This window comes from Scatophagus argus, chromosome 24, assembly GCF_020382885.2.
Source record: "Scatophagus argus isolate fScaArg1 chromosome 24, fScaArg1.pri, whole genome shotgun sequence".
In the NCBI taxonomy this organism is placed as follows: domain Eukaryota; kingdom Metazoa; phylum Chordata; class Actinopteri; family Scatophagidae; genus Scatophagus; species Scatophagus argus.
In genome coordinates, this window is record NC_058516.1 from 9769723 (window position 1) to 9783292 (window position 13570).

The 13570-nt window shown below is 43.6% G+C and overlaps 1 protein-coding gene across 3 annotated transcripts in view; it reads right to left on the minus strand.

Annotated features, from left to right (window-relative positions):
- Positions 1-286: 286 nt before the first annotated feature.
- Positions 287-13570, minus strand: part of pard3ba (par-3 family cell polarity regulator beta a) — a 138253-nt gene continuing 124969 nt past the window's right edge. For 2 of the 3 annotated variants that reach the window (XM_046382253.1, XM_046382250.1), the window contains exon 24: positions 287-1641. In XM_046382253.1, coding sequence (XP_046238209.1) covers positions 1245-1641 — 397 coding nt within the window. In that variant the 3' untranslated portion in view covers positions 287-1244. The remainder of the gene's footprint in view (positions 1642-13570) is intronic. The other variant, XM_046382252.1, reaches the window with a different exon arrangement.

The window sequence follows — 13570 nt, forward strand, 5'->3', positions numbered from 1 at the left end:
CACCAATCAGTGCCATCTTTATTTCTGAGAGCAAATTGGGCAGTAATCATTTTCTAGTGGAGATTTCCCTGCCTCTAATTGTTGAAGATGATTTAGTCATTATCAGAACGCTGGCTACTCTTATCAGTCATCTCACGGGGCAAATTTATCTGGAGATTGTGCTATGAGAAATTAAGCTGCAGATTGTAATGAATTTTTAAAGTGATGACTCATGGTGTTGTTATAGTTTGACCGAATATTTCCCAATAAGCATTAGTTCAAAATGATTTGGTGCGGCACAGAGAGAGAATTTCAAAATATTTAATGCAAAATGTGTAAAAAAAAAAAAATATATATCATGCATTTATTTGACAGCACGTTTGAATCAAATCACCATTGACACATTTAGTGAGTTTTCAGTGCAGTGATGTTTAACAATGACATTTTAAAGGCTAAAAATTAAGCTCTTAATGAGCTGCTGCTTGTTTCTTGATCATGACTTTTTATATTATTATATTTTATGAGAAGCACCACAAAAATATCACAAAGAAACTCATTTGAATTGATGTGTTTGACAAAATGTACAGTAAATATATTAGTTACGCCCACCTCCAGATAATCCAAGGCAAAAATACAAAAACAAAACAAAATGTGATGGCAGGATGTAGAGGAAGTCCAAGTGACAAAACATCAAGGACAAGAAGATACTTTGAAGGGGTTACTTCCTTTTTCCTGTTTGTCGGCTTCAGCTTCCTGCGTCTCCTCTGATGCGGCAGTCTGGCAGGTCAAGGTGGTCCCCTTTAATTTCCTTCGGTTTGATCAGCTTGTGCAAAATGCAAGTCAGCACGGCCTTCATGGCTGGAACAGAGTTGATTCTATACACCATTTAGTAAGTTCACTCCATATATCTACATACTTAATTTAATTGCCTTTAATATAGTTTCATTTCCACATTAAAAATGTCAGAAAACGTCCAAAAAAAAAAGAAAAAGATCCTGTTTAATAAACACTGGCACAAGGCAAACGTTGCAGTTGCATGAGTCGTGGAGACAGATGCGATCAGATGGTTCTGAAAATAAACCTTATTTCAGCCTCTCAGCTTGTCACTTATTATCATTCCTAATCAGATGAATGAATATGGAAGAATCTCACTTATCCACAGTGGCAGTCAAGGTGACTACTGATATTATGTTTCACAAATCTTGAAACAAGAATTCGGAGTTATTTATATCCTTTGTGCGACTGACTTGACTCAACACTACCTTTTACACAGCACCTATCATGGGGTTCTTCCGTCTCGGGTCAGGTTGTGTTTCGTCCCCGTAGTTGTAGCGCTCGGGGCTGGTGTAGCGGCCTGGGCTGGCCTGCCGGTATCCGTCTAATCGCCCCCCAGTGGTTTCATAGTATTGCCGACCTCTGCGGCCCGCGGTGGGTGAAGGGGGGATGTCCTGCCTTAGAGGTGCACGGTTCGGCTGTCCAGTGCTGGGAGACGGGTAGTAGCGCTGGTTGCTGCTGAGCGCCTGATGGGATTGTGCGCCCGCCTGAGGGAGCGGCACACGGCCGGGGTGGCTGGAAACAGGGGGATCATGGAAGTGGCCGGAGTAGGGGGCTGGCTCTCTTGGCACAGGTCTGGAGTGAGTGGGGTAATCATATGGGTCTCTCCTGAAAAACAAAGATGGTTGTCTGTATGAAACTACAAAGTAGTGACTGGAACCATCTGAGACCATTAATGAAGACACACAAACACACCTGATCACACTCATAAACAATAAGTATGCTTGAGGATCTAGAGGATAACACTATTTAACACCAGTTTAAACTGGTCCGGAGCAGAGATTTGGCCCTTCCTTCTGGTAAGCCTCCTCCTGTTATTCAGTTTACATGGCGAGGCTGCGGCCTTGGCAGGATCGAGTTGAGGGGGAGACGTGGATGGAGAGATGCCAAGAGATAACAGCAAATGCCTTGGTAAGCATATATGAGGTTGTGTGTGTGTTTAGCTTGTGTGTGCAGGAATGTGTCTGTGCGCATGTGTGTGTCCCAGGGGTGTGCAGTAACGAGGCAGCCAGCTGGAAGTCTCTGGTTCCCTCCCACTAGCTCTGGGTGATTAGGGGCTAAACCCCTGGGTAAGGCGACACGCGGGCCTCGGGGGGACGGAAGAAGAGAGTGGGAGAGACTGAGAAAGAGAGGGGCAGTAGAGAGAAAGTGAGAGAAGGGAAGAGAAGGAGAGGGAGAGAGAGAGAGGAGAAAATAAAAGGGAGGGCTGCTCACCTTTCACAGGCCCATTCAAATGTTTTCCATCTTATGTGCTGTTTCCAGGGCAGAGTGACACCCATGTCAAGCTAGAGCAAGTAAGCAAATCTAAAAGTCTTCATTGGCCGAGCTGTAAGGGAAACTCTCCTATTTTTAAAAGTGGCGATCTGCAAGAGCCTGTCAACATCATAACCGATTTGGCGTGACACGAAGAGCTCACACAAACTTTTCCCGTCTATCAGACAAACTTTCTTTAAACCTTTATGGTATGGCAACGTACCATAGTTTCACACCAAATACAGACATGTTGAGAGGCTGTGTTAGAGTGGGCATGTTGCAACAGGTTACTGGTGATGAAATACTGGTGTGAAACAGGAAGTCCAGCGTTATCAGATACAAAGACACAATAAAGTCTGTGACTCTTCACCAGGGCTGCAATGAACGATTATTTTCAAGATTAATCGATCAAAGGTTTAGGTTTGGGTTGTAACAACTTAGTTGCTGTAAAAATATATATATGTAAATATATGCATTTCTATTTGTCTGGTATAAAGCTCATTGGTCAGCGGTAATTATTCTGTAAAATTATTTTCATTGGTTGTCCCAGGCCATATCTTAAAAAGGCAACCTAACCACAGATAAAACAACGTATCTCATAAAATTATTATACACAACATAGTGTAACCATGATAGCAGTGCACAGTATAGTACAAATGGAGTTTAGTGATCAGATCTCTCACATAGCCCTGACCTTACTATTTTATCAGAATCACGTTTAATGGCCAAGTATGGTCACTCATACAAGGAATCTCTTTTCACAGACAAAACAGCGTATGTGATATACAGACATAATATACTTAAGTGAGACATTTTGCAAGGAGGCATGCGCAGGGGGGATCATAATAAATACAGGGAGGACATAGTGTATATAAACACGACATGCAGACATATTGTACACAGACACATTAGACAAGGAAACAAGGGAAGCGTGAACTATGTGCAGGGTGAAAAATGTTTATAAGGAGCATTAGTGGAAAAAGGCATTGACAGCTATCAGTTGTTAGTGAGGGAGGAAACTGTTCTGATGACCAGTGGCTCTCATATGTCGGGATCTGTACCGTCTGCCAGAGGGGAGTACCTGGAAAAGGCAGCCATCAGGGTGCGTGGGATCTCTAATGGTGCTCCATGCCCGTTTCCTTGTTCTTGAGGCACGCGGGTGTTGAATGGAGGTCAGGGGGAGCTGTGATGAGCTTTTCTTTCAGCTGACCTTACTATGTGCTGCAGTCTATTTCCATCCTGCTTTGAGGATGCAACGCACACCAAACAGTGACGGACGTGCACGAGACGGATTCGCTGATGACACAAGACGGACTCGACGATGACGAGTGTTTGGAACGAAAGGTGCTGCTTCCACACAGATAAAAAAATGTTTCCGGGTTTCTTGTATACATAACACGAAAGAAATCAACCAAAAGTAACTGAAGTAACTGAAGTGCATGTAAACGTATATTATCTGATTAAAGGGCTATTTGGCCTGAATATGGCCTAAACAGGAAATGTTAAAGCTTTCATTGAGTGGCCGTGGTTCAAAATCGCTATTATATTGTGTCAGTCGGCAAGAGAGCAGCAAAACAGATTTAGACGTTTACTTCCCACCCTTCAACAATGGCTCCCACTGTAGTTATTATACAGAAGCCTTGAGCTTAGCTCTCTCCCTTGTTCTGCAATCGTATCCCTGCGTCTCCTCTGTCCTGTCCCCGGAGTCGAGCTCAGCACCTGTTGACTGGCCAATTAGAATGACTCACTCACCACAGATTAGGTCGCACACAGCTTGGTTGTGTGTGTGTGTGTGCTTGTGCATAAGCGGACTTCCCTTGAAGATATTCATGGACTGCGGTGAGGTGGATTTCTTTATATATGTGTGTGTGTGTGTGTGTGTGCCTCAGATATCAACACAGTGTGTTTTCTGTGGGCTGGGCGGCCATGACCACCCAAACGGAGCAGCGGGACAGGATACACAGGTGGTCCCAAGAATGAACAGCACTGCCTTGTCAGTCAGCAGAGCACATGCACACACATACACACAGAGAAAAGCACGCACACACACACACATGCATTGCTTAGGTTTGAGATAAGGAAGAAAATGGGGGTGGAGGGTGGGGAATAAAAAGACCAAAAAAGAAGAGAGAGAGGCAGAGGGAGAACAGAGACAAAGAGAGGTTTCATCTCAAACGAACGTGTGAGGAGACCAAAACAGATGTGGAGGGAGTCTGGGTATAAAAACAAAAAAAAAAACAATACATTTTTCCATGTAAGTTTCAGCAAGGAGCTGTGAGGCAGGAGTGAAAAGAGAGACGAAGGTCAACCTCCTCATTAATCCAGTTTAAATGGTGAAGGCCACCAAGGGAGGCAAAGTGAAGGAAAGAAAGAAGGATGGAGTGATACAGGCCTAGAGGGAACACCTGGGTCCTTTACCCGACTCAGGGCCACCCAAACAGACAGGAAGCTCTGCCAGCTTCCCCATCTTTTCTCTCAACGCTCTCCCCGTTATCGCCCCCCCCTCGATTTCCACATCTTTTCCTCTTGAATACACACCCTCCTCTCCGTTCCCCAGCGCCTCTGCGACCTCTCCCCTTCATGTCTGCTATGCCCACTCTTATTTAAATGCCTCTGTCATCTTTGCACCTCGTCTTTCCCTACCTTCTCACCCAGACTGCTATTTTTAGCTTCTCCAAGGTAATAACCAGGGCAAAGCAGAAACATGAGCAACAATAAAATCACATGAGGACTAATCATGTGACAATATAGTACCCTGTGTTACGCATGCAAATTAATTGCTGAACCGTTTAAGTGTGAACGCACCCTTGAATATGTGCTTTGTTCACTTCTCTGGATGATAAATGAAGAATTCCTGCAGTGCCATAGGTACATGGGTCTGCATGACCTTTGACCCTGGCATGTCATGGCCTACAAGGAAAGGGATAGTAGCTGTGCATGGGTTATAGGGCTGCCTTTTGTCTGCTCATATGGGAGCATTTATGTTCCTTCGGGGAGGTGGGTGTCTGATAGTTAAAATGTGTCTGCAGCAGGAGCTGAAGGGAAAGACTATCTTAAGTCTGTGGTTTTTGCTGGACACTGATTTATTCTTATTTCAACACCAGATTTAAAATGTACCCCATCTGATACTAGTGTAAAAATATTGTATATAAGCAAACATAGGAGGAGCTCTGAGATATTGCGGTTAAAAGCATGAGAGAATGCATTTGTGTATGTGTGTGTGTGTGTGTGTGTGTCCGGCCAAGCAGCTGGGGGATTAAGGGGTCCACGGGCCCCAGTGACCCACAGGGAGTTCCTCATCCATATGGGTCACACAGCTGGCTTCAGCCTGCTCGGGCGATGGAGTCAAGTGAAGGTCTTTAAGTTTTTATGTGTGTGTGTTTCATGTCATCAAATGTCCAGCAGTATTTGAATTTTATACTTACTTTAGTAGACCAAAGTAAAACATTCCCAGTGCGAGTCCAGAGCGAGAGCGCACGGACGTGTTTGTATATTCCAAGTGTGACAACGTGATCTCTTGTTTACTTGTTATCTTACGTAACCTCATCCGCGTGTGATGTCCAATATGAGTGTGTGTGTGTGTGAGAGAGAGAGTGAAAGACATACAAAGACACAGAAGGAAGGCCAAAGAAGAGTTTTTTTTTTTAACATATATGTTAAATAAGTTCTAGTTGCCTATGAAGAAAAATACAAGAAAAAGACCCTTCCAAAACAAAAGTGACTCAGAGTTTCTTCCAGATGCTTTTGACTTACAAAAAACATGGCAAACATGGCAGATTGCCGCTGGAATAAAACTGCCGGTAACGACAATTAAAGGAGCTCTGCCAGCTCTTCTAATCTAGCTTGAAAAAAGCTTGTGACGAGACGCTTGCAGGCAGTAGGTGTGTTTTCATTCAGCTGTCGAGTGAGCTTTAAGCACACTCTTGAAATGTCAAAAAAAAAAAAAGAAAAGAAAAAAATCTCATGCAAATGAAATGTTTCCACGAGGGACGTTAAAACAAATAAATAGGTTTGAATTGATGTCGAAAAAGGAAAATGGAAATACTGTCAAGAACGAATTAGCGCTTGGTGTGTGGCCATTTTTCTCTCTATCATTATTCAATGCACTCATGATATTAGAATACATCTATTATTGATACAGGTACTATTTTTCACAACGTGGGAGCGACAGCAGGTATGACATTAGGGGGTCAATACAGATAACATTTCGCAAAGTGCAAAGCCATGATGTTATGTATAAAAAAAGGAGAGAAAATGAAGACACTGTAAAGACAGTGGACGGGCAGAGAGACAGATGCGGAAACTCGTCTGTCCCTCTGAGGTCTATATAGAGCAGCAGGGAAGGGTGTGATGTGAACCACAGGGACCGACTAGAGTGGAAAGCTGTAATGACACGCCTTGTAATACATCTGACTCACACTTCCAGAACATCAGCACCATATACCACACTCCCAACCACCCTCTGAGAGCGTGAGTGTGTGTGTGTGTGTCCGTGTGGTGCGAGCAAATGACAGACTGAATATTACACCCATATTTATATGCATGTGGATATGAGAGTGTGTGTGTGTGTTTTGGCGGGGGGTATATGATTACTTTCAACAGTGAAAAGAAAAATGTAAGGATGCCTGACCATCTGGGACTGCAAGAGGGAGTGTGTGTTGTCATTTAGCTTCCGCCTTACGACAGTAAAGAATTTGTGTGTATGGTGGTAGCATGAGGAATGGGGGTTAGCCTGCACCTGCCCCTAGGAAACGGAAGGAGGAAATTAGTAAACCCCCAACACACACACACACACACACTCCCAGCTCATGGTTACTTACTAGACGCCCCCCCCCCGACTTACCATCTTGGTCCCCCAAATACCCCTGGCCCTTAACAGTTGGAAAACAACCATGTGTCTCTGTCAGACTTAGACACAAACAAGTATTGCAGTACTTTATGAGTAATTTTCACTTGAAACTTTACTTATTTTATCATTTAGTTAGCGTACAGAGGTGTGTGTGTTTGTGTGTGACTGGATGTTAGATCTGTTCACATCCAGTAAAAATGTCCAAATCTCATCATCGTTTTTGACAAACATTTTATTGGCCTGGCTAGACGGATTCTAAAATAAGGTGGATTTAATGAAAGCGTACTGTGTACAAAGTCAGGGTACTGTTGGATTCAGCCATAATCTGCAGTGGCATGTTAAGATTAGGTGGTTATGATTATAAAAGCAAATTTAATTGAAAAAAAAAAGCAATCATGCACTAAAATTGTTCTTAAAGTCGTTACTTTTCTTTATTATGATTTTTTGTTCTGGATTTAAACTCTTAAGACACATGCATTGCCTTCTGTTTGAAGTTTATGTGTGTGTATGCTTGTTTTCTTTTGTTCACACACACACACACACACATAAATGATTAGCGAAAAAAATGCTCACGCTTAACTGCGTTCGCCTAAATTACATTTGCACATTCAATTCGTTAATGTTTTGACCGCAAAGACGACGAGAACATACAGATGCATATGTAAGCACATCTGCCCGTTATGGGCTCACCTGTTCGCCAACCGACGAGGAACAGACGCGCGCCGCATGCAAAATACATTAATTGAAAAAAAAAAAAAAGCAAAAAGCAAACAGCTGCTGCACCTTGCTGCCAAACACTCCCACGCCCAGACATTCATATGCATGCGCACAGTTTTCTGGGTAAAATGTTTAATGCGCCATAATTTGCAGAAGCATCAAAAATAGCTCGAAATGCCTGCATTTACCAGATTGAATCTGTGGTTTAGGGCAGCTAAACCACAGTCCGTGGATTAGCCGGAGCCAAAACATTTCCTCCGGAGACCATGGCCATCAATTATTGTAAAAACTGTTTATTTAAAGGAAGTAATACAGTATATTTAGCAAGCTGACATATTCATTAGTGTATGATGCATTCTCCAGATTCTCCAAATTCATCCTTGTCCAAACCCTGCACAAATACACACACAAAGTCATAGAGCTAATGGCGCCGCACTAGCTGAGTGCTACAGACACAGAACAGACCTGGCCGGCTCGGCGGCAGAGGAAACCATTAGCCGCTCTGTCCCTGGCCATCGAGGCAGCTCCGCTAATCAAACCAGGCTACGACAACAACAGCGGTGGAAATTGGCTCTCACCTAGATGCACATGCCTCATCTAAATGGCCTCGTGTTTACACTCTCTGCTACTATACACTGAGCAATGACAAGGAGTGTGTGTGCAGTGTCAGTGGCAGGTAGCAGTGGGTCCCTGGGAGGTTTTAGGTTAGAAATGAGAAGGTGAGGAGAGATGGGAGGCACCAGGACAAACAGCCTGTCTTTAAACTAAGAACAGGTACTCTCATAAAGCTCACAGGAACATTTAGTGACTCATTCGGCATTTCAGTGATGTCATGCTTCCCTGGAAACAGTATGCATTTCGTGTACTGTCGGTTTCATTCTGAGGTCTCAGACACGCTAAGAAAAAAAATAAAATCTCATATACTTTTTTAGTGCACTAAACAGCATGTTTGTATGGAATTTTGGACGTGGCAGATGGCTCCAAGAGTACAAAAAATAAAAAATAAAAAAATTCCAAGGCCAGCAAAAGTACATGCAGCCGTTGTAGAAGGTCAGATTTACTTCTTGGACAATACTCCAAGAGGGACAGTAATCATGTAACTGCTGTAGAAAAGCAGTAAAGTTAATGACAGAAACAGATGGGATCTTTTTTTTTTGTTTCCACCCCACCAAATCCAGAATCTTTTAGGCTGACCACAACTCATATTTAATTTCACAGATTCTTCACAGTTCAGATCAAGTTCACTTTATGCCCGTTTTATTCAATTCTGTACAAAAAAAAAGAGAGAGAACATCTGAATTCACGCTGACTCGTCCACAGAGCTGCCTGTCCCTCTGTATTTGCCGACCGAATGTCACGCAGACTTGAACATGACAGTCTTTGTATTTCTCACCGAGCTCACGGGGAGAGCCGAGGCCTCAAAGTGTATATCCTTTGTTTTATTTATAAAGCCATGATTTTCGTTTTCCCATGCACAGATCCAAGAGCCTGCTGTGGGGGGGGAAGACGAGACGAGATACAACATGACGTGAGGGACGAATGAAAAATGCAGAAACGTGGATTGATGGAATCAGGGATAAAATGTAGAGAAGAGGAAAAGAGAAGTGACTGTAAACAGGTAGAGCCACCGGTGCCACAGCTTTGTGTGTGACAGAGCTGGCTAAAGCCCTTTCATTTCCTGCTGCTGATCCCATTACATTTTCCTGCATCTGAGCACAAACACCGTTAGCTGGACAAACACTGCCGCCACTGCACATCAACGGGGGCCCTTTCTTTCACAAAGGGCCCCGCAAATAAGAAAAGGGTCACGCCACCTCCCGGGAAATCAAACAAAAGTAATGCTTCAAATGCTCTACGGTTGCTTATTTAACACCAGAAGAGGGGTTCACACACCTTTTAAATCAATCAAGTAGGGTATTAGAAAGACATCAGCAGCTGCTACGGAGAAAAACAATTTGTGTGGTGTTGGAGGGGGACACACTCCGAGAAATTAAATGAGTTACGGAGACAATAACTCTAACTGAGTTGGGCGAGTTTAAAAGTGAGTCATTCGACAGCTGGACAGCAGCGGGTGGCGAAACAGTTGATCATTTATGAAACTGTGAGAAGCAGGATTGGGTTTTAATAAAGACAGGGCGAGCGCAGCGAAAATATGATTTCTCCACTGACCTTGAAAAAGCCATCCGTGTTCATCCTAGGCCCCTAACAATATTACTGTGCTAAAATCATAACGGACCTTTGCAATAAATACAACCATCCAACCGTGTGAGGTAGGAGTGGAATTTGGGGAGCTTATTTCCAGTTGACAAAATCAGACAGTCGAGCAGGAATTATTAAGTAAATATGAGCTTTTCAGAAGGGTTTTTCATTTTTAATATTCCTCTCGTCTTTCCTTATTTATTCATCCTATTCTAATAAACAGATTGCTTTCACTCAGTGGGGGGCTGAGTCAGTTATTCTTTTCTATTCTGCGTGTCCAGTCTGGACGTGGCTCATTAGGGTCTGAGCTGATACAGTCGGGGTGAAAAGGTTCATGTGCTGAGACATGGTGGAGAAAACCAAGTGGCTGTAAGTCTGCACGTGCACGTTTCAGGGAGGTCAAGACGAGAGTCCTTAAGGGACACTTTCCCACATACCAGAGGATACTCAACATGCTGAGGACAATCAAGATGTTGCCCGCTGTTTTTTATAAGGAAGGCCAGAGAGCACTTAGTGTAGGAGTGCTGAGCTTTCAGTCACTCCTCAAATAATGAACCTAAGAGGCTCCTCAGAATGACCAACTGCAAACATGTGCAGAAAGATGTGTATGTTTAGGAGGTTAGGAGCATGCAATCCAAACATGTGAAAAATAAACCCAACTTGCCAAATTTAAGTTGAAGTGTTTATCATGTTCATCATTTCTGGTTAGAATATTAACATACGAACATTTGCTAACTAGCACAAAATAGAAAGTATGCTCAAGGATGATGGGAATGTTATTGGCTTTGCAAGTGACCACCAAGACTGTCACAGTCAACCAGTTGGACCTTTAGTGTCTAAACTAGATTTCATGACAAAACCATCCAATAGCAGTTGGGATATCTTAGTTTGTACAAAAGTAGGGGACCAGCTGATGACACAGTCATCCCAGCCAGCCAGGAGCGAGCCAGATCAGGATTATTGGACCTGACTGGTCAAATCGTACAGATCCAAACAGAAAGGGGCATCAACGCTGGCAGCTGAACTGACTATGAAATAACAAGCAGCCATGTTTTTCCTGTGCTTCACAGTTCATGCTCTCCACCAAAAATGACACACCACGTAATCAGAGCTGAAACTGACCTGCTACAATCCACCTGGATGACAGACATTTAATAAGTCCACTCCTGTGTTGGGTCTTGGTTTCAAGGAGCCAAATGGACCTGTAAAGACCTTTACTGCTCACACACACACCTTGTGTCTCACAGTGGGTCATCATTGTCCAGATGTGACAGGAGCTTCATGAGGCCACTATGGTCACTGGCCATCGGCTGCACATTAATCAGCCAATTATCAGCTCTGGCCAGCAACGTTACTGCGCCAACATGGCCCCCTAATCCAATCACCTTGGGGAAGTGGGTCAGGGGGTGCTCTGATTGGATAACCTGGGGCTGGGTCGCCGCGCCCGTGACCTGCTGCTTTGAATTGGTAATGATGTTAATATTCTCCATATGGTCATGTGTGTGCGTGCAATTTGTGCGGGTCCCCAAGCATGGAGCCTATCCGCAGGCCGGGCTGCACCTCAGCGTTAATGGCCAATGGAGAGGGAGGTAAGAGCCAAAGCAGCACTATCGCCCTCCCTGGGGCAAACCTCTCAACACTGCCACTTCCAGCCCTCTTTCCAAATCCTCTTTCCCAGACTTCAGCTTCTCTTTTGCTGACTGCCATGCAGTAGCCCTCAGCACTAGATCCCAGGCTGGGGTCCATTTTCTTTCCATCAGTCCTGTTACTCTGGCATCCACTCCATCATGTCCAAAGAAACTCTTGACTTGAGAGGTGGGCTGCTAGCCAGACTGATCTCAGTATAATGAAACCACAATTTGTGCAGCAGGACTGTGATGAGAAATGCTTTCCGACACAATGAAGAAATTAAGTGGGTGAGAGGACAAACTCCCTCTTGCTGCTCTGTTTCCGTCTGACTGTGAGAATATACTGTTTTTCTTAAAGCCACAAAAAGTCCAAATCACTTGAACCTATGGGAGAAAAAAAAGATGAAACTCCATCCAAATACCTGCAAGATTTTAAATAACCCAAATTTAATAACAGAATATGGCAGACCATGCTGGCGTGCTTTCAGCAGAAGAGCTATAATGTGCATGGACATGTTGACACTTGAGCAACACAACAGGTAAAGTGAAATATTTAAACATCTCCCTGAACGCCTTGATTCCTGCCTCAATTTTATCCCCATCCTTCAAGCTCTTAACTCTCCTTCTACTCTCTCTCCATATGCTCCCATCTGCGAGGCACTTTGCTACATCTCCTGTACTATCCACACACACACATACACATATAATCACACACACTCACCTCCTTCACTCCCACCCCTCCAGCTGCAGCCCCAGCCGGCTCTACACAAAGGCAGGCCAAATGTATGCTAATGAGAGCCAGGCCAATGGTGGAGCCGCACTCATTTTGAGAGGAAATGGCTTTCAATAATGGCGGCCCCCGGGGGGATTTTGCACAAAGTTCAGCTCCACTTTGAAAAATGCATTCAATTCACTGCTGTGTCTGCTCTCTCTTTTTCTCCTGTTTTTTTCCCTCCTGGATGAAAAAAAAAAAAAGAAAAAAATTCCTGGAATATATTTGCGTCCTCCTCCTCTGGCCTCCATATTTATGCTGGGGGGACTCGGAGGAGTTCTGGGGGACCGAGGAGCCGTGATTTATCTTTACAGAAACATCAGAAATGAGAACACAAGCATGTGAGTTTGTATAGTGTTCAAACCCTATCTGGCACTTTCCCTCTGCTTTTTGTTGCTCTTGCTTTGGCTCTTCTGCTGAAGCAAATGTCCCCAGAAGCATGCTAACTGTACCATATGCATTTCAAACAGATTATATCCTATGGGTTTTAGGCCTAAAAATATTTCAAAGAGGAAATGAACAACAGTTAAATAACAATGAGAGCATTTCTTGAGGTGATCAGCATTATCTAAATCTGACTTGTTAACTTCATGCATAATCACATACGACAGAGACTACGACGGCTCCTACTACTTTATCACTTAAATATAAAACATCTGAGCTGTCAATAGAAATGAAATGGTGCTAATCAATTGTAAATCCACCCTGACATCACCCACTGGTTTGTGGACTGCTGTTCTGAAGACTCAAGTTTGGCATCATGGCAGTCACCATCTTGGTTTTTTGAGTGAAAAGTGACTTTATTTTGAAGATAGGGTGGAGGTGGGGAGGACATCCTGATTGGACCTGAGTGAGAACCATAGGACAAGCCATAGCAGTGACTTGCCAATCGCAAGGTAGCCACACCCTAGACTTGAAAGTAGTGACTGAGATCATAAACTCATTAGGAAACTCTTTACTGATGTAAAGAAAATCAAGTAAAAAAGAGATTTATTTTCTCATCAGCTTACATATGATCGGACTTTAGTCTGGCCATTGGAAAGAATGCAGGTTTGGCCGGCAACATAAAATCTAAAGAGACTCGATTTACAATGATGTTAAACAGTAATCCTCACATAT